The sequence below is a fragment of the Coturnix japonica genome, chromosome 3 (genome assembly GCF_054131305.1).
Source record: "Coturnix japonica strain WE chromosome 3, WE-NBRP24, whole genome shotgun sequence".
In the NCBI taxonomy this organism is placed as follows: Eukaryota; Metazoa; Chordata; class Aves; order Galliformes; family Phasianidae; genus Coturnix; species Coturnix japonica.
In genome coordinates, this window is record NC_140665.1 from 15296305 (window position 1) to 15318759 (window position 22455).

General features: G+C 38.7%; 1 protein-coding gene across 7 annotated transcripts in view; it reads right to left on the reverse strand.

The window, feature by feature from the left end:
• Positions 1–22455, reverse strand: part of PLCB1 (phospholipase C beta 1) — a 346674-nt gene that overhangs the window by 39035 nt on the left and 285184 nt on the right. For 6 of the 7 annotated variants that reach the window (XM_085541097.1, XM_015857085.3, XM_085541098.1 and 3 more), the window contains exon 31: positions 21512–21598. In XM_085541097.1, the coding sequence (XP_085397223.1) occupies positions 21512–21598 (87 nt within the window). Of the gene's footprint in view, positions 1–20920; positions 21036–21511; positions 21599–22455 lie in introns of all 7 variants that reach the window. The other variant, XR_014943800.1, reaches the window with a different exon arrangement.

The window sequence follows — 22455 nt, forward strand, 5'->3', positions numbered from 1 at the left end:
GAAGTGAAAGTCAAACACAGGGAGTGGCAATGTTATCATCCTAGTGCAGTCAGTGCTACTGGGGTGATTATTAAGACAGCATAAATACAAATAAATGGTTGGACACTGACTACAATAAGATTTGGTCGGTGAACTGAACAGTTTATTTCTGAATAAAAAATGAAGAGTAAGCCCCAGATGCATAGATATATCTTATTTGGTGTTCTCAGACTCTCCTGATGAATACAGTCTAAATGTAGTCATTAACTGAGGCTGAAGTGTACCAAACACAGGAAGGGCCATCCCCCGAGAAGCTTTGCTCCAACTTACAGCTCTTGTAAGCCTGATTTTGTCTAGCACCTATCTCCAGAGCTCTGGAAGGCTCTGTTGCTCACTGGTGGAAGCACAGGAGGAATCAAACACAAACATTTCGACCCTGCTTTGCCCATGGTATTTGCCGCATGTCCAGACACAGTTTTACCGAGAAGTTCCCTGCCCCTCTGAGTCAGAGGCAAAGTTGCCTTGAAAGGACATTACAGTCATTGAGAGAAAAGGGGTTTACCCAGGGAAGTGGTATTTCACTGAGTTCTGTTACTTCGCCACAGTTAAAGGTTGGAGAGAGAAAATGCATGCATACAGTATTCAAAGTAGGTATTAAGAAAATTAGAATTTATGTAACAATTGAGGAACTCACAACAGTTCATTCTGGAAAAAATACAAGGCATCCCCAGTATCCTTTAAAATTAAAACTCAGGTAAATCCCATGTTCTTTTTAAATCAAAGGAAGTCCAACCCCAAATTTCAAAGCCAAATTTTCAAATTTCGTGTAAATTGGAGCTTCTACTGTCCAGAGAAGAATGACATTTTTAAAATGCTTATGATTATCACACAAAAATGAAGTGTTTTTTGTCCTGAGCACATTGACCTCAGACTTTAGCAGAAACTGGCCCTTATGGCACAAGTTTAGATCCTGGCGCTATGTCCATCTGATGGACCTGCTTCCACAGTCTGTTTTGTGTCTATCTTTTTATAAAGCATGCCTTCAATTATAGGCAGTAAATGCACAGCAGAAAGCCTGTTTTAGCTGTGGCCAGTGACCCACTTAGAATGTAAGGCTGCATATACCCCATAACCCACAGTAAAGCTCTCACAGCTTTGCAGAGTCAGAGATCTGCCCAAGAACCAGGAGATGACCTGATTGTCATGCAGTAAGAACACTCTTTATGAGCACACATTATTATTTTCCTAGTTGCTAGACATCAAACATGATAACATAGCAAAGATAACACTTGCCTACATCTGATTAAAAATTCCAGTGTCTTGTGTCTATTAGGGCTGTGCAGTGTAATAACAAACACAACCCAGTCCCGAAAGCACAGATTAAGTGAATCCAAATAGCTCTCTCTTGGGTCTGTTTAGTAGAGAGCATCATTCTCCTTTGGTGGGTCTGATTATTTTTCAGCTTTAAAGCCTGTGGAGGGTCAAAAGCTCCTGTTTAATTTGCTGCTGCGTGGGAAAGAGACAAAGGTGTCTGTGACACTATGCTATGCTTGGAGATGGTTTGTGCTTGGAAAAGCCTGCAGTTTTAAGTGAGATGCTTAAAAACAAACATGACTGATGAGAAGGTTCTTAAATGGGAACAAAGTAAACAGATGCTTCATTAGAAGTTGCATCCCCAGACTTGCTTTTACTATGAAGTCCACTGATATTTTTTTTCCCTTAGTTCAATTTAAAAATTAATTCTTTTATAGAAAACCCAAATTGTTACATTTATGTTAGTAATACTATGAAGAAAATGGTTTTCATTTGAGAGTCTTGTCCCAAGGAAAAGAGATAAATTTAGTAAAAATCATATTTGTTTACTCATCGGAGTCTTTAAACAGCAATTTGCAACTGCTCTGAGTGTGCTGTAGCTTAATGTTTAAATATGGTCTATATTCATAGATTCATGTTAAAAAGTAACATCTGCAACTGCCAAGTGCAGTAGAACCTTTTGAGGGGGTCTGTTACTGACATAGAATCACAGAATCACTGAGGTTGGAAAAGACCTCTAAGATCATTATGTCCAGCCACCAACCCACCCCCATCATGCTCACTCATGTCCCTCAGGGCCACGTCTCTACATTCCTTGAACACCTCCAGGGACAGTGACTCCACCGCTCCGTGGGCAGCTTGTGCCAGCAGCACCAGCAAACATGACACAGTTTTAAGGGATTCATGAGCTCACGACTATTTGTTACTGGTGTCCACCATGAAAAAAGAAAGCCTGCAATGTATGAAGGAAGTATGAGAAAAGCTTAACTATTCCCTCACTCCAATTATCATTAGTGTACAAAACATCTGTTGGTGTGGTGTCTTGCTTTAGAGATCACAGAGGAAAAGGAAACTGGCACACAGTTCCCCAGCAGATAAGCATTATATTCTTATATTCTTTCCAAATTTTGTAATGATGGGATATTAACATTTTAATAATGTGGATTGAAGTGGATTGGATAAAAACTGCATTAAATTTAATGGAGTGAAATCATTACCTGAGATTTTGAATTTTGCCCTCAAAATTTGTAATGGTAAATAACAGCAAAACTATTGTAGCAGACCTGAGTGCCTTCTGATGATCTTTAACAAGATCATGCTTGCTGTAAACCTGGTACAGACAAAATCTTTTACTGATAAAACCCCACCCGCTTTTAGGTTTAGTTGTAACTGCCTTTCATTGTTCTGTTCTGCTAGATTTGAGTTCAGAATAAAGATGAGTGGTAAGTTGAGGTTACTAGATGGGCATTAGACATTATATTTTAATCACATTCTCAGAGGTACAGAATATGTTAGGAAATATCATTAGCTTTATCAGTCAGCTGTGGTTTGAGACCATCACTAAGCCATCACAAAAGGGAAAAATGCCTTAAATAGTATGGAATTGAAGTAAACAAGGAATAGCAATACAACTGACAGTTCTATTTGTGTTGGTGCACTGTTTAGGTGCTGGCTTCTTTTTTTTGTGTGTGTCTGTGTGTGGTTTTATTTCTTTGTTTTGTTTTGAAAAAGAAGGATGGATCAAACTCCGGGCAGCTCTTTAGTTAAGGAACAGAACACAAATCCAAAATTAGAAGTATGAATATCTGAAGTGCTGTTGAAAGTACACAATCAATCAATTGAGGCTGAACTCCTTTTTGTACGTGGTGACTACAATAATGACCTTAAAAGTGGTCACTTAATATAATACTGGCCAAAGACCAAGAGAAACTCTTGCCATTATGGTGCACTGGAGAATTCTTTACTGAAAAGTACCACATAGAATATCTAAATTAATTCATAAGAGCACAAAGATCTATGATATTCAAAATCTTAGCTTGGACATATGCTACATGGCATTGCTCTGTTAATCACACTGCAGCTAAACAGAGCTCTTCACCAATTTTTAACTCACATGATCAATTGCTACAAAGCTGTCAAGCTTGATGCCAGCTCTTTTCATAGCTGCACTCTTGACCACAAGTCTAGATGAGCTTTTAGGGTTATAATGAGGAGTAAGCCAGAAGAAAATAGATGCCTGAAATCCTATAGCCAAGAAGCAGTAATTTCAAACAGCTCCCAATTTGGAACTGTCTGAGAGCAGAATAAGGACACAATCAAAACCAGACTCTGGAAGAATGTACTTGGAGCAAAGTATAGGTCAGTGAGTCTACAAGAAAAACCAAAACTAAAGGGTGGTAATGGATGAAGGCAAATGAGGAAAATCAGTGCAGACTAGAAAGCACAGTTTTTACCTCCTCTAAAACAGCTGCAGAATGAATTCCAGAGTTGAAAGCCAGAGTCTACCATGTATTTTCAGCTACATAAGATTTTTAAGTCAAAAACACTGCTTCAAAATTCCTTTCATTTTGTTTCTCCACTGTCTGTGAAGCTGTTCCTGGGGACTTAAAAGCACTGTGACTGTTTCCCTGGAAGCACAATTGCAGTCAGGTTCAACCTTGATCACCCACGCTTCCCTCCCCTCTCATACCTCATCATTTACCATCAGCTGTGTTCCGCAGCGGTGCATCACTGCTGTGAAACTCTGCTTGAAGAAGCAGTAACACTTGCCTTTGTAAGCAATGGGGAATGACCTTAATTTATGCCCTGGCAGAGCCAGTGAGCAGGGCCTGAGCACCACTATCCAGCTGCCACCTGGCTCTGTGCCGAGCACCTCGCAGCAAGCACTTCGGGAACTGAAACTCTCACAGGCCTCTGAAATTGAGATTCAATTTCCACACAACGTGCCATTTTGTACTTTAAAGCCTCTGCCTTTTTCTTTCCATTGTCACTAAAGCAGTGCTGCCTAATGGGCAAACAGCAACTGCAACCAACATTTTTCTGGGTTTCTTCTTGTCTATGTATAAGCTGCTTCAGAGAGATTTGTAAGCTAAGCAGATCCTGGGCAACAGGAACACAACTATTATTCTAACTGCATTGAGCAGCAAAACAGGAGAGCAATACTGAGATGCATCCCTTTACTTCTGAGTTGTGCACACAAGAAAAAAGACAGATGAAATCTGACATATCTCCTTCACCTTAAAACATATGTTTTCTTATTTAGCCATTCCTCAGATTTCTTAGGTTCAAGCCCAGTAATCACTGCAAGGTAATGAGATATCTCAAATTGTCAAAACACTTAGCTGCACCATGCTGAGGATACACAACAGAAATGGCTAACAGAAGTTCAGATGTGAACAGATAAGAAGTGCTTCTGTAATGGGTCTGGCTGGCTGTCACAGTACATATCAGTATATGGAAGGGTGTTTTTTCAAGTGCAATAATTATTCCCATAGTAGTCTGACAAAAAAAAAATAATAATCTGAGCTGTTGATAAGCCATGTAAAATTCACTTTGTGTCTTATGATGAGTGGTTCCTAGGATGTCAATATTAACTCCTTAACAAGGTTGGCTTTAATTTAAGCTCATGATTAAAGTCTGAATTTATGTTTTTTAATTCTCCTTCCAGAACCACAGCCATAAATTAATGAGATGCAAGTGTAAAACATTTAATGTTATCCTTTATCATTTTTTTCCTTGTGGTTTTTTTCATCATTGAAATTGTTGCATATAAAAATTAAATGAGGAATTCAAATAGAGTGGTAAATTGTTATTCCTTTTGATTTGAAGGCATGCAATGTAAATCGTAAATCTTTCAACTCCAACTTCACATTCACCAGTATGCTTGGGGTAATTGAAGCTCCTCTGGAACAGCATAAAACACTCAGAGCATATTGGCACTGCTTTGTATTGCCAGGCAACAAAACAGCTGATTATGTCTCCCAAATTACATCTCCTTCCAGCATCTCTAAGCATTCCCTTCCACAACATCACTCACAAACTGTCTGTTTTCTTGTTCTCTGATACACTCATGTCCCTTTTATTCTCGACTCCATTTTTCTAAATGCTGAAGAGTACTTTTTAAAAAACCTAATATTTTTAAAATATTTGCCTTCTCTCCTCTCTTACATAGGACTAAAACCTTAGGCTGCTTGAGCAAAGATGCTGTTTCATTTGCTTGCTATCTATCAATTTGGAAAGAAAGGAAATTTCCAGAGGACACACATTGTGTTTCATTCACAGTCTGTGGGTGGGAGTAGGCAGTCATTTAGAAAGAGGACAGCTGGGACGAGAGAATCTCTGTACAAGGCTTAGTGAGGTTTATAGAGAAGTTCAAAAGTACAGCAGTACTACTACTAGTAGTAAAAGCATCTTTGTTAACAGATACTCCAAACCCCAGAAATGTTCTAAAAAGATTTTTTTGCAGACCAAAATCAGGTGCAGAAATACTGAGGACACCCCGTATTTGTTCTTCTCATACATAAAGGAAGTTTCATATCCGTCAGAAAAGATAATCTCAATTTTTCTTTTGCTTCATAAACGCAATGCCTGCCTCCTTAATTAGAGAGGTTTGATCTGGATCTGCTGATAATATTTAAAAGCCACACATTTAATACCATTTTCAGTCAAAATATGTATCACAGATTCTACTGGAATCCCAAGGAGTTATGTGTTAATCTGCATGGAGAGCAAGTATATAAAATGTTTAGTTTGGTGAATTGCTTCCTAGTACAGCTTGCTTCGTAAAGGACTTGAACATGTAGATGGTTTTCCTGCAGATACCTACACTGATTTAGAAGAGACAAGTGCCTGCCACCTCCAGTTTTGCATCTCTTTATCACGTCCCCTTTAATTCCCAAATGAATTTATGAGACTTGTAATCTAGCTTAACTCTTTTAAATCAACACAGAAATATGCAAAGATGAAAGCCTAAAATGGGCAGAAAAAAATAAAGCATCCCTTTTGGTCCATTCTCAAGATGTTTCAACTTATTTGCACAAATCCATGAAAACAGAAAGAAGTGGAAGGAACAAAATATTCCCTGGGTAACAGCACCATTTTGTATTGCTAGTTAGCAGCAGCATTACATTTTAATAAATGCACTCCACATCTGTGTATCTATAGTGAATAAGATCCAAAAAAACACAAGGAAGTGAAATACGTCCTTTATGCTGAAATGTAATCCAGCCGTAATGATACAATGGCAATTATTTTCAAGAGAGGATGCTAAAAGAATCACTGGTACAGAATACCAAGCAAAGCAACAATAGTTTTCCTCAAAAACACCAACAGTGTCTATTAATTACATGGTAAATGGGATTGCAAAAAAAAATAATAAAAAAGAAGAAGTAAAAATAGGATGAAACAATTTCAGCCACTAAATAAAATTAATCCATCTCTTGGAAATGCAGAATGCAATGATTGCAACCCATGGTTGTCTGCTGCTTACAGCACCAGATCATCTTCTAGCAATAAAAAGAGTGAACATTCAAAACATCCAGTAAGATGTATGTGATAACACTGCAAGTAGGCATCTGGATGCCATTACAGGTAACATTTTCAAAAGGGCATTACTCACTGAAGTACTTAAAAATATCATTTGTGTTTATAATTTTACCTTTATCTATTTTTTAATTCCAAAGAGCCTGCATGCAATGCTAGGAAAATGAAGAGCTATTTTAATCTGCTGCTCCTATAGTCATTTACATGGTGAGATATACACTGTACTCTCAAATATACATGTTAAGAAATCAAGTTATCATTCTAAATAAGCCCAAATATCCTATAAGAAAAGAAATAACAACAACCTTGACTTGATGTGTTGAATGTTTTTAAAGTACTGTAGCCTAAAACAATAAACATGTAAGTTCAGTAATATCTCGCATACTGTAAATTAAGATAAGATAGCAGCTTGAAAGTTATTGCTTTGAATCAGGAATTTATAGTAAAACATCCGTAACATCCATTTCCAAACAAAACAAAACCAAACAAAAAGAACCCCCCAACATTATTCTATGTAAAAATAGCAAAACCTGGAGAAAATGTTTTTCTGTGGTTCTTACTACAGTTATCAGAGAAACTAATATTGACTGTACAGCTGTCTCCTGGATGGCAAGAAGGACTGTCCACAATAGTCCAGAACAGCCTGAAAACAAATTCCTATGTTGCTACATGGTGGCAGAGGTTAAAGCAAATCACCTTTCTCTTGCAACAACAGAGAAAGACTATTCAACTATACATCACCTTAAGCTGCAGGAGAGTTTGGCAATGAGAGACTATGAACTGCGGAAGAACAAGTAAAAGGTAGAAACAGGGAAAGCCTGACTTCTGGCAGCAGAGAATCTACTTTATCTCATGGCCTGATACCAAGGGAAAGCTTAAGCTGATTTGTGCCCTGTGAATATGTCAGAGGTATACAAACAGCATCTGTTGCACTGTGACAATCCAATGCCTCTAACAGTGTCCTGAGAAAGTGCAAGCCAGGGAAAGGAAATCATTGAAGAAAATGTAGAGGAAAATAAATGTCTATGGAGAGGTAAAACAAGGACAAAGGGAATCACTCTTTCCTGCTCAGTGTGTTCACTCAACAGCCTCCCAAAAGGGTTACTTGGCATTCATGCCAAAACCTGACTTACAATATTAATATGCAACAATTCTGTGGATTAAGGCTGCCCAGAGCGCTGTGGGTGCCCCATCCCTGGAGGTGCTCCAGCCCAGGCTGGACATGCCCTGGGCAGCCTGAGCTGGTGGGGGCAGCCCTGCCCATGGCTGGGGATGGGACTGGGTGGATCCCTTCCAATCCAAGCTGAACTGTGATTCTACGAGGATTCTATGATTAATGCTACAGTTGCTCATAGCTCTACAGAAATAAACCCCAAATGTAACCCCTGAGGAGCTGAAACCTAATTTTTCACTGATGGATGAGAATAAGAGAGTTAAAAATAAGTTATAAGTTCTGTTTCTTTACAAATTACCATGTTCATGACACAAAGAATGCCTCAAACGCCCGTATCTAACTGTGTATTAAAATTGCCCGTAACAAAAATGGTAGCTGCTAAGTAATTGAAACGTTTTTAAAAGCTATTATGTGAAATGAGCAAGAAACATACACTATGTAACTGCTGCTGGATATTGCTTCCATTCCTCCTAAGCTGTAAAGGGAGCTGACAGAAGTGATGTAGTCTCTGTGGTGGGAAGGCTCCCCTGGCAGGCAGAGCCTCAGGAGCCACATTGTGGTAACCAACACCACGACTGCAGTCTCTACATGTGCTCTTACAAAAATTACATTAAGCTTTATGTATGAAGGACTGGAGTGTGAGTGACGAGCTAAAACAGGAAGAGCATTAATAGCTGCAAATAGGATTGAGAGGGCTAATTGAAAGATACTGAGGAAGAAGTAGGAGACTCCTATGGCTATTGATCGGAAACTCACAAGAGGGGAAATCAGAGTACTAAAGAACAGAATTTATGGTTTATATTGCATGATAACAGTACATTGTACAGAGCTGCACAGATGATCCTAACCAAGAAACTTCCTCAGGGAAACATAAACATAGAAAGAAAACAGAGGTGGGATTAAATAATGCTCTGAAGTCAGCTCTTCATATAAAACAGAAGGCTACGTTGTTGCTACTCACATTATATAACACACTTATAATTTTACACTATTATTAATATTTCATGTTCTTATGGGTTTATGCATCAAACAATAACTTTGCTCAGATATCTGAAGGAGAAACAGAAATTTTGACCCGAAAAACCCCCATAAAACTTAATGGTGAATACTGCTTCTAGTGGAAGCTGTGCAACAATACCCTTTATCATCAGGAAAACTGTCAGTAAATCACCACAGAGAGGACAGTCGCATGTGGCCACTGCACAGTCAGTAACTATGCAAGCAAGGCAGGAGGCCACAACACCTCGATCACCCCAAGAGGCAGCTATGCCAGATAAGTAAACACAAAACCAAATGATAATTTTCAATTAGAAAAATAAAGAGATAGAAAGAAAAAGAATGTTTGTTTTCAATCTATCATAATAGGCATTCACAAAAAACAAGAGTGAAGATTTGACTAAGAGACAGGTGTTAAGTGGTTTATGTAGCTCTAGAGGTAGCGATTTATCCCATAATGGACTAGCCTATGCATTAATTGGGAAGCCACATACATAACAAATGTACAGTGACATTTTGATGCTTTGCTTCTCACTTCCCCTGCCAGTCCATCTCCCTGGTTTGCAATATGTCAACCTTTAGAGCGAGAAAATAAATGTTTCAACTCTTTCCCCGTGAGAGTATTCAGAAACAAGTACTTCCAAGTGTATAAGCACTGCCATGACTCTCTCCTTGAAGAGAACAGTCATTGCTATTTACACAGACCGCCGAAAAGAGGATTTAGCTAGAAGCTCGTTTACAATGAAACACCCTTTTCATGACATTTTCCTATATTTCTTATCTAATTTGTGTTTATGTGCTTCTTATTATCTAATCTCAGGTGTGCTTAACCTAACAAATCCCTAACAATTCAGGAGCAGTAGAGAAGTTTTACATGGATAAACAGAGATAAAGGTTATATATGTTTTCTAATTTATGCATTAGAGCTAGAAGGTTAGTCTTGAGTTTTCCACAGATCTGCTAATCACTCGCTATCCTGGACATGCTCAAGCACAAGCTCCTTCCTAAGCTATGCAAAGCATACATGAATGTTTAGTGCTGTGGTTTGTCTTCTCCTGGGCATATCAAACCACATCAATGTGGCTTCATACTTTTAACCCCCACCAACATATTCCCAAGGTCCCTTTCCTCATGTCATTTGGCTGTATTTGCTGCCAATGAATGCTCCTGCTAGGTGAATAAAATTCTTTCTCTGTAGCTTTCATTTACTGTCTTTCTAGAAGGCCACCAGCACACTAAGCAGGTGATATTACATTAAACAAACAAACAAACAAACCCCAAAACCTTCAGGGTTGAATTCAGTGAAATTCAGTCTTTAACTTGAAAACTTTCTGTTCGGGTTTTTCAAACAAAATCACAGCAAAGGAGATGGTATGTGAGATAATGCAAGGACAAGAAAGATATTGATGCTATGAGCTTTTTATCAGTACTCCTATGTTTGTGATGCTCAGCTCGTGCTCTGCTTAAAAAGGCACAGCTTCCTTCTGTGCACCTGGAAAAAGGCCAAATTGCTGTGCTACAAAGCAACTGGGAAGAGGCATCTCCATCTCTGGAGCTAATGCCATTCCTTTACAAATGGTGACAAAGACAGACAGTGAAGGAAATGACATAAGTTCCGATGTAAGCAGATTACTTCCCTCCACCCCACATGACACTGTTTTGCAAATTCCAACTCTGAATGCACTGGGATTACATTCTGGAGGAAGGAATACACTATTTAACAAACAGTCCACTTCCAAGTCTCAGTAATTACAATGCTGGGCTACAAGACAGACAGAAGGTACCTGCCCTTTAGACCCTCCCTCTAGGAACACATCTGTAGTTAACTAATGGCATCCTTTGCATTTGGTCCAGCAGTTAAAATGTCCAACAATGCCTGCAGAACGTAACAAAGCAGACTCAACACAATGAAGAATTCAGAGCAACCAACAAATTATTGGCAATTAGCTTGACATCACTAGAGAACTGAGTGCAGCACTGTCCAGCTCCCTGCCCATCTACCTAGTTCACTTGCTGCGGGGTCTAGTGGCCCCTCTCCTTATTAGAAACCTGCCATTAATCTCCACACCAAGGACAGCAATCGCAAGGTCTAAGCAATCCATACCTAATCCACCATCTGCCCTGGCCTCAGTCTCCACAGCAAAATTATAAATGTCCATTTCCTCCCCATGTGATTATAAGTGTACCAGTGGAGCACTGTCAATCAGAACACAAGCAAGAGCTGTACTTTGCAGCAGAATATGGGCTGCATGCTGTTGCATAAACTTGACATTACTGATGTAAGGTGGAATAATACAAGGATGGTAACAAAGATGGTAACAGATATTCAAAAGGTTATTTATGAGGAAAAACTCATTGATATGGATGCCTTCACTGGGAAATGCTGAGGCGATCTCCACCAGGGAGCAATCTCCGAGAGATGCTGCCTTAGTGGTGGTCAGCCCTTAAATGAGGTCTAGAGGAGGTGGAGTCAAGCTCCACCCCTTCCAGGAGCACAGCTAAATTACTCTCACCTGTGCTCCCACAGCTGACCCAACACTTGCATCAGCTGATTAATCAGAGGTTCAGGCTGTGATTACCAATTTCCCATACAACTGAACTCAAGATTCATCAGAATAAAACTCGCTGTGCTTACTGCTCACAGTCTACTGAGCACAGAAGTCAAGACTGTCACTTTGCTAGATGCAATTTCATTGCATTTTTGCTGTGTTGGACTGGATAAAAAACAAAAATTGTAAAAATGGGAAAGGAACCAAGAACCTAAACTCCATTCCCCAGTACAGATTTTTCCATTTGTATTTCTTATTTTCTCTCTCTTAAGTCTTCAACCACTCTCAATTTTGAACCTGAATTCTATAGACCCATTTTCATCTTTGTTTTCTATTGTCTTCTGGTTTCAGTTTCATTTTTTTTCCATTTACTTCGCTTTAAATATTACTCTTCCTATTGCATCACCCAGTTTTTGAGTGCTTATGTGTAATTATGAATTACTTTTTCATACACCTTTGAAGCTTCTGCATGTCATCTTCCACCTGATGGATGACTTTGGAATGTATCCCAGGTACACAGTCAAGTTCACAGACACGCAGAGCATGTCAGCTCTATTCCCTTCAGGTTTCTTCTAATTAGTCTTGTAATCTGAAAGAAACACTATTCCTATGAGTTCCTGTAGATGCTCCTTGAAATTTAATAGCAGCAAGTGATGGCAAAGAGGGAGAGGAAGAAAAGAGTTTAAGAAACAAAGTATAAGTAAAGGACATTCAAGTAGAGAGTATAAGAAGAAACAATATATTGTGAAAGGAAGGTCAGTGCAGGACAGTGGGGTAGTTTTTAAAACTGAGGAATGTGGAAAGTACAAGAGGAAAGAGGAAAAAGAAATTAACCAGGACTGCAACTTGCTGTCCCATATTTGGTAGGTTTGAAAAGGAATTCTTTCCATTAGATGATCATCTAAACTCTGAAACAATTTTGTGGGGACAGGTGATGGAAGAACTAAAAACTACCAACTTTCACCATTCTCATGATAATTTTCCTACAAACAATGTCTGGATCCTCAGAAAGGTCAGAGTTACAAGGGCTTAAAAGCACTGAGCATCCTTTAGCCAGGCTCCATATCTCACCATCTCTGGATTAGTGTTTGCCTTCCTCGACACAACCACTTATTCCACACAAAGCCTACAAATCACTAGGACTTGCTAAAAGAGATTCTTAGCTGCAGTTTATGTGCTTAGTCACACTCTGCTATAGCTTGGCAAGAAGTTCTTTCTACCATCAAATGGCTGAATAAAAGGAAATGTACTGAGTCACCACAGTTAAACCTATATGCTAGGATCCACAGCTAACGTAATGTACTTCTGCCAGAAAATGCTGATTTGTTAGAAATGAGTCATAGGAGAAATTTAATGAAAACTAATCTTCCAAGAGCAAGCAAGCCAGGAGCAGCTTGCTTGCATCCCTTCGCCACTATTCTGCTGCTGACTAAGGAAGGCTGCCAGACCCCGGAGAGCTATACCCACGATGCGCACACTGACACAGCTGAGATGCTGGGAGTGCACTTTCTCTCCATTACGGATGATGTACAGGGAGTTTTCTTCCCCCACTAGATTCAGTACTGTCAAGACTGGTGGGGAAATAAATGCATCTCAAAGCAACAACCTGTCCTTGGTGCAGTTATTTTTTACAGTTTCTAAAAACAGCAGCAAAACTCCTGTGATTTTCTTTATAATTCTCAACATACTTGTTAGTCAATGCATTTCATTTAAGGTCTCGCTTTGCATTTGAAATTTAAGTTACAGTTTCTACTAAAACATTTATCATCCTGAAATTGCACTGTAAGATAAATTCAGCACCCATCTTCTCCTGACTGTACTAATAACAGCAACCTGTATCTTTAATGTGTACTGCAATGCGCACTGCTACCTCATGGGCAGATACACAGCAGCTCTAACATTACTGGCTCTGTTATGCAGGCTGATTCTGCACAGGGATAGAATCAATGCCTTAAAAAGCCATTTTCATATGCAAAGCTACGCATATAAAACCATCTTTGCAGGACCAGTGATTTCATCTCTTTGTTCATTAAGGAACATATTTTTCCCTCACTTCATGCATTTTAAAACATCCCTCTAATGAGTTTACACAGTAAGCACTAATATTTCTTCTAACATTTTTCCATTAGCTCTGTCAGACTCAATCTCTTATCATTTGTCAAGCACAGAAAATCTGATAATTAACAAATATGTTGCCGTTGTTGCTCAGTGATGAATGCAGCTGTATAAGAGCACGGGTCTCTGCCTTCATAGTATTTGTTGTTCACTCTCACCTTGACAGAGAGCGATGTGGAGGTGTATAAGATGCCATATGAAGCACTACATTTGAATTGTGTGTGCCATCACACATTCAAATATAACATATATACGCATACATACAATGCATATATTTAGAATACCTATTACATGGCACAGTGGAATAACATAAGAAAAGGAGAAGGGGAGTCAACAGCATGCTGTGGTTACATTGTTCTCTAAGGTTTACCATGGAAAACACTTGCTGTTTTTCACAACTGATTTTCTAGCAGTGACTTCTCTTAGCAGGTTTAAGTATTGCACAACTTAAGCTACAGATTCTGACACAAAATGTTTGGCCTCTGTTTCTCTTTCACAGATAACATTAACACCAGGGTAGTTTTTCTCACAGGCAATTGCTACTTTGAAGCCACCCATCCATTTTCTAGAAAATTTCAGCTCCAGAAAGCAATAAATATTGAACAGAAATGAGCAAAGGAGCAGGTCACAGGGACACAGGTTACCGAGTAGCAGCTGGCACTCATTCATTCTATTGTAGAGCAGAGAATGGGTCTGGATGTTGCAGACCGAAATGGTTTAAAAGACTACAGAGAACAGATATAGGGCCTTTTAATACTGTACTGCTCATTCCAGGTTGGTATTTACTTGTCCTAAGTTACCTGCAGTACGATGCAGAGACAAGGTGCTCTGTCTAGGATTTTATCATCCTGAACGTGATCTTGCAGGAAGAAGCCATACATTCATTTTTCACATCTTATCACATCTTTGCCTATGGTAAAACACACTGTGCTCATTGCTGCATAGAAAATGCACTTGTGCTAAGAAGAATTAACCATTAATTAATCCTAACATCAGAAGTAAGGTCTACTTCAGCAATTACTCCTGCCAAAGGAGAAAATATAACTTTTACTTTTCAATTTTTATTACATAGCTCAGCTGACCCTATGCATGGCAATTTGTGAATTCCTCCCCCCTCCCCTTAACTGAGTAGCTTTCTAACACAAATTAAGCATTTAGGATGATCAAATGCATTATAGTAAAATCAGCTACTGTAAAAATACAAAGTCATTTTCTTTAACAAGTGATTTTGTTTGCAAATGGTGATGGTATTCTGAAACTGCATCCCTAATGGCGAGTAAACACGGTCTGTTCTGTCACTTTGATGGATGTTCACTGCAGTAGTCCGTTATGAAGAGGGAGACGGGAGGACGGGACATCTTTTTATCTGCTTAATGGTAAATAATAGCACATTCATTGCTTATTATTCCTCTCCTGTTGGGCTGATCTGTCTTCCCATCTATCAATTCCATGATGCTACACAAGCTACAAAGATGGTAAAGTCTTGCATCTTTCCCTAGTAAAAAAGCATAGCTGCGATACGCTGCCTGTGCTGCTGCGGTCATCAGTAAAAGCAAAGCTGGATGCCTCTCTGCAAACTCAAATAGGTCTGTCAAATATGCACCTCTGTGCTCTCCCCAAACCAGACTTGATTGCTCCTGTACTTTTTGCTGATGAAAGGATGGAATCTAGGGGGCATTGCTTCTGAGATGCTGAGAGGTGGGGCCTCTCCCTGTGTTGGGCTGTACCATGCGAAGTTGGACACTGGGGGGAAATGGCAATCTGCTTCTGGCTTTCTGAGGTCTGCCAGGAAGGCTAATTGAGTAGATAACCACTGTGATCTGAGAGATGAGCCATGTGCTCAGCTGAGATGCATAAAGAACTCATTTACTTACGCCAATTAAACAAAAGAAAATCAGTGAGTTTTTTTCCATTCAGGAAGAAGTCCCAAATTTGTGCCATTTAATACATATATTTTTTCTATATATTCAGCCCACATATGGTAGTTGAACTCCGAATTAATTTTTCTTAGAAATAATAATAATAAAAAAAATATTACAGTGCTCACCTATCAGCATGTTATCCAGGAAAATCTCACTAACCTCAAATTGTTAGATACATCTTTTGTGACCTGATATTCATTGCTCACACTGTAGCATTTATTCTGCTGGAAAAAAACCCTGATCATTAAAAATGTGGAACAAGAAAAAATATCAACAAGCAAGGAAGTAAGGTCTTGAAAATATTCCTTAGAGCATGCTGTTATTTGGACTGAAGTGTTTTGATCTAAGGCTTACTTATGAGCTAGTCACTTCTGAGAATTTAAGGAAGTTTTATTGGCATCAAATTGGTGTAAGATAAAGGTCAACCTATTCCATTTTAACGAGTGAAGCAAGATTATTTACCACTCAATTTACAGACCTAAGGAAAGTGAGTTCTGCATTTCATCCACTGGGAGAAACAGAGAAAAAAAAGATGCAACCTTTGTTTCCTGACAAAAAACCCAACCCACTCTGTAACTGGGGACTGCCTCACAACCACACTAACAAAACATCTAAAGAAATATCAAGGTGTAAACCGCTCAAAGCTGATCAGATAATTAGACTGACTTTCACTTAGAACTTGATGATAAGAGGTGCTGAGCAAAGTGCAAAGATCATCAAGTGAATGCTGCATGAAAGATGCATCCTCCAACGCAAATGCAGTCTCTGCTCTGGAAGTAGGAAGATGCCAGGTCCTTAAAGATCAAGCCATAGGAAGACTGGGAAATCTCAGTCTAAACCTTTGCACTTAAAAAGTCTTTTTAAATATTTGTTGTTCAATGAGGGTAAATTCCATTCATTTCTCCATGTTGTTGCCCATTTAATGAGGCAGAAAAGCATTTTATTACTCCCTTCTGATGAATATACAAGCAGAAAAACCCAAAGTTGAGCGGTTAAACAAACAGTAAATTATTTTCAAACCTCCTACTTCTGTGTTGCTGTTTCTCTACTTTTTTCCAGCAGTTACTGCCATCAATCTTTTTAGCTTAGCAGAAAAGGATTCAAGAGAAATTTCCTTTTATACTTTGTAGATGTTTAAACTGAAAGATTAACAGAAGAAATCACTTTTACCTAAAGCAAATCCAGTGCAAGGTCCCATGAAAGTTGGTAAACTGAAATAAACTTTTCCTCCAAATGCCTCCTCTGAAATTCTTGAATGATCGCCTATGGTTAAACTGGAATGCATTTGGAAAGGTTTGAATTGAAACACAGCTAAACCAAAAGACATTTTGGCTTCCTACAGAGGTGTGAAGGATAAAAAAGGGATTTTGATGGACAATGAGTCGTTACTGTGAATTATGCAGTGAGCTAAAAGGACACTGGAATAGTCATCAAAGTTCCTAAGAATGGCTCTCTTCCAGATGAGCTAATAGAGCAGCTCTGTGCTCGGAGGTTAACTGAAATCAAATCTAAGAGTGCTGTGAAATACATTTGCTGTACTTGACTTTCAGAAGTGAGAGGTGATTCTGCTGACCTGACTGGCAGCAACAGCTCTGTTTCACACCACTATCCGCATGAAGATGGACACAAAGCTTTACCTAAAACACATACGACCTGCTTTAAGCTCCGTGAAGATATTTTAAGGAATCAAGAAGTATTGATTTGAAATCTATGGAATCATTTACTGGATTTTCAGATATAATCAGTAGGAAGGAATCATTGACCAGAAGTAATCAAAAAACAGGCTTAGAGGATATGTGACTGTAAAAGCAGACAGTCCTGAGATTAAAGACCTTGGAGGTCCTTCCCAGCCTGATGGAATGAAAGTAAAACCCTAGAATCGAAGGAGCTTACTGTAAAAAATGAACATCGTTTCATTTTTGCTATAACATGACTGTGTGTCATTTTTAGGAGCCATACATTTTTCAGGAACAGTGCTAACATTAATTATTGATTGGTTATAGAAGTGTCAGCTCTCTCTGGGCACAACTATACATGTCAAGCTGTGAAATAATAAAAGCATGTTCTTTGAAATGAGTTAGTATGCAGCAGAGGGCTTCCTTTTCCTTTATCAATAACTGATTTATAATTTTAAAGAATTGTTCTCACTATGTTTTTTTGAGAGGAAAAAGGAATTTTCTACCTTAAGGCTACATTATCTTCATTCAGTATAAAGACCACAGAGATGTAATGTGATAAAGTCTGCACAGCCTGTGGCTCTGTTACAGATCTGTTGTGCCCTTTTTCAAAGATCAAGCCTTACCCAGAACTGCATCTTCCATATTGCTAGAAGAGCCCACACCATGTGGCAGGCTTGGCTATGCTGGTGCAGAAGTGCAAGCAGAAACACGAACTTGAGCTACAAAACCAGGAAGTGCACGACCTGCGCTGCCCTTGACAGCTCTGGTTCTAAGGCCATGGTTCACTGGAGCTCAAAGAGTCCAGTTAATGCAATGGGGAGCTGGGACTGATTTCAAGAGCACAAGAGTCTAAGTTAGTGATGGTATTCAAGTGTAACTCTAGCCCGTGAGCCTCAATAACAAAAGTCTCACTGATTTCAATTAAAGGAGGCTTGGGTCTATTTACTGAAACTCAAGTCAATTCTTGGGAAAAATAATTAATTCCTTGTCATGCCTCATGTGTATTGATTTTTGTAATTACAATAAAAATGGAGGCAAGGGTGGGAGGAAGGAAATGCACCTGATTTGTGTTTAATGTTATGCACAGGTAGTCAAGGACAAAAACTGAGATGCACACCCATCCTCAACACATTCTGCTGTGATTAGGTGAGTGGGTGGCAGACACACTGTAAAGAAGAATCTAAAATCACACACTGATGTGCAGTATTCAGTACTGTGGTGTAAAAAGCTGTTCTATGGTACCTCCATAGCATGTAGAAGAGATGCCCAAGGGGAAGAAGATACAGACAGGACAAGCTTAATGTGTAGTATTAATGACTAAGGAACAAAGACAAAACATTAGAACAGAGGAGAAAAAAATACAAGCTGTTGCTGATGATTTAGTAGCAAGTAGATAATGTACACATAAATAAAAAAAGAAAAAGAAAGGAGAAAAGAAAATACATATGGCTTTACTTGGCAATGATGCTATTGGGAAAAGACAGCATGAGAGCATTTGAACTTCGCTTCCACTCTGTGTTCACTACAATGGCACTCAAGACTTTTTTTAACCTGACTTTTTAAGAGATGTTTCTCCTTTTCTAAACATGGTTGTGCAAATGGTTACCTTGTTTCTACATACAGAAAAAAGAGATGTGACAATGTTACTCAATATTGACAACAATAAAATGGTGACAATACTCATAAAGATGTTCTAATTACTTACAAAGACACAGTAAGACATTTAGGGCTCATTAAAGTCAATATTACACTGACGTCAGCAGGACCGCAACTTGAAGAATTATTTCCACAATTTGCCTAACATTTTCCACTCTCCAATTCTTCCAAGGGGAAAAAAAAGCTATCTTTTACATAAAAGCCCAAAAGACCAAGGTTGAAAAACAGTCTCAGATCTAAACATTGGATAGAAATTACTTATATAATGGAAAGAGAGTTTCAGAATAAGAACCAGTTCTGTGTTCGGTACTTTGATCTAACGGCATGATATTTTAAAATTAAACATAAAGTGTGCCTGCCTCCAGTGCAGGGAACTCATTTGCATCAAGTTTGGGCAGTTTCTTTAAGCTGTCGTGTTAAAAGTCGGCACTCTAAAGCAAGCTTTCCTCTGGTGATCTACACGCACCATGACAAAGGAGGCTGCAAACTCATGCTTAAAAAAAGAAAAAGAAATAAATTATCTCACTAGGATGGCAGTCTGTTGCCAACACTTTCTGAAATGAAACGATGTTCTTCCCGGCTTTGACAGAGCTCTGTGCACAAAGTCATAGCACAACAAACTGAGTCGGTAATAAATAACCACAGGACAGTGATTGATGATGGCCAATCTGTCTCCAATGGAATTACTGTAACAATACTAAAAATTCTTTCCCTCATATTTAACGTTTTGTTTAGGGGTTGTTGATACTGCCAGAAAACCCTTTTGACACAGCTAGCATAAATTGTAATGGGCGTTTTGACACTGAAGCACCCAAGCCCAGCCTATTAAAAGTGTCCCTGGACAGGTTGCTGTATGCATAAAATACACTGGTGGTTCTCATCTCAGAATGTGTTTGATCTATTCTATATTGCATGCTCTGTCACTAGGGAAGCTTATGAGGTGAATACAGAGATGGAATATGAACATGAAGAAAAAAATAACACCATAAAAAAATGAGAAATTATGTTTTGCCTAAATCCTCTTGTGCCAGCAAATAGCACATACCATCATAAATTCAGCAAAGTCTGCCCATTTCGGTACATGGGAAAGGAAAGAAAAAAAAGCAGCCAGACTCTGTTAGGCATGTTACAGTAGAGAACCTGAGAGCACTGACTGAGGAGTGCTGGTTGCTGCAGTGCTGTGACTGATGGCCAGATGCAGGGGAAGACAAGGGATCTGGAGCTGCTCTATGCCATGATCTAATGCTTGGCACATGGACAGCTGAGGAGTTTAATGCTACCAGTCCACCATAATCTTTCAAAATGCAACCCAAGTCCTGCATCTTCAGTACAGATTTACTGTTTATGAGTGAATCAATAAATTTGAAAAGCATCAAATTAAAAAGAATGCACAGAGACGTAACTGTGTACTAGTATTTGTGAAGTACTACGGGATTATTCTTTGATATACATTCAGCATTTAAATTCCACTTTCCTTAGTTCACATGCCTGAGAAGCTCACAATCCTGTAACATCAAATACAAACCACAATATCCTGTGTGTTTTTTAAACCCAGATACCCATAACACGATAAGTTCCAAGCAACTTACAAAAATCATTTTTAAAATGAGAGTAGGAAATCAGAAATGCAAACATAGTCATTTTTCCAAGTTACTGTAAATTTCTAGCTATGCAGACCTCAGTCTAATTTGTTCTCTCGGTAATTCACAGAAATGACACGACAACACCATTTATACAACACCTGATACTGAAATCCAAGTTGTAATACAAACACGTAAACATTAGGACTGCAGACACAGACAAGAAATTAAAGTGAAGCCTAGAACATGTACTTGAGCAAGTGGAGAAATAATGAAAGCAGAGATGACACAATGGGCTGTGAAGAACCATACTGGGATATGAGCTCTGCTGAAAACAGGTCTCTGCGTGACAGTCTGGTTATACAGTTACCTACTCTTCCTGCAGAAAAATCACGTATAAGAGAAGACTCCAAACCTTCTCCACTGAAGTCATTGGCAAAACTACCACCAACTTCACTAGGAGCAGGAGTCAGCCCACAATATTTTGGATCAGGAACTGTGTTTCAGAAGAGTGCATGCAGATACCACATCTGTACGAAATTAAATAGGGGAAATCCAGCAAGCAATATAGAATATTTGGAACTAACACTATGAAAACTCTTAGTGTTTTCCACAAAAACGCACCAATTATCATAAATATCTGAGGCAAGTATGCTAAAAAGATATCTCTTTTTCTTGTCAATGTAAACTGTGTTTTGTTTTTGTACTGCTAAAGCACATTAGAGGGAAGGGCACACTCTGCTGGTCAGAAGCACCAGTTACACCAAAAGCTTTTTATTGATATCACAAGTACTAAAAAATAAACCCAATGTTATGACATCTGACTTGTGGTGGTGCTCCTCACTAGGCTGCTGTTTGAGTTACCTTTATTTCAACCTGATTATTAAAAGAAAATATTCACAGTGCTGTGTATGGAGTTTCACATGTTTAAATATAAACTTACATGCTATATAGAATACTTTATTTCTTGAAGATTGTTTAAAAAATACTGTTTAAAAGTCTTTACCTTGGGCTTTTCATCCAGTATTTGCTGACGAATCTCCTTGTGTTTTTCTATCAGTTTCTCCTGTCTTTTACTCTGAGCATCCTCTAGCTGTAAAAAAAACAGCAGATAATCACCTCAGACACTGCATAGCTTCTCCTCCCCACCCCTTCTCTGGCAATAGTTTATATTATTTTGCTTCAGCTTTTAACCTGTGAGATGTTTGAGATGAATTCTGCTCCCAGAAGAAAAGTCCTAGAGCCCTAAATGAACATGCTGGCAAATTTTGGGCTTCATCTCATGCAGTGCTCAAGTGTATGCCTAACCGCAATAGGAATTAAGCATACTTCACTTGCCGATTCTTTATGTTGTTTTCTGAATCAAAGCCTCTGTAAGCAAAAATGGGCCAGCTTTTGAGTTTAACTCCCTCTGAGATAAAATTAAGAGAATATTCAAGAGCAGCATAAGTTTCATAACAACTTCCCACTTCAAAGCACTGCTGTTTGTACTGTCAGCCCACGGTAAAACATGAACAGCTACAGAAACACTAACATCTGTAATGAAATTCTGCAACTTCGATTTACAGTACTCTCAGAATGCTTTATGTATTTCAGTAACCGTACAAAAGTGCATTTGAGCTTAAAATATACTCTACAATTAACTGTATATTGACTTTAGAAGTTCTGTGTGCACTCTTTACAGTCATGAAAAAGAATGCCAATTAAAAAATCCACACAGTTAAGACATTTCTCAGTACCTGAAAGAAACCACGGAGTATATTTTCCATGAATAAACACCAGATCCAAAAAAAGAATTACAACTTTATTAAAATATGCCCTCACTACCACCTCCTAACCCTACCTACTAAAACTTACAAAGTTATGTCTGAAATTACAGTTTTTCCTTGAGTGGAATTTCAATAGAAGTCTACACTGCATCTGTTAAAAATCTGTACTAGTGGAGCACTT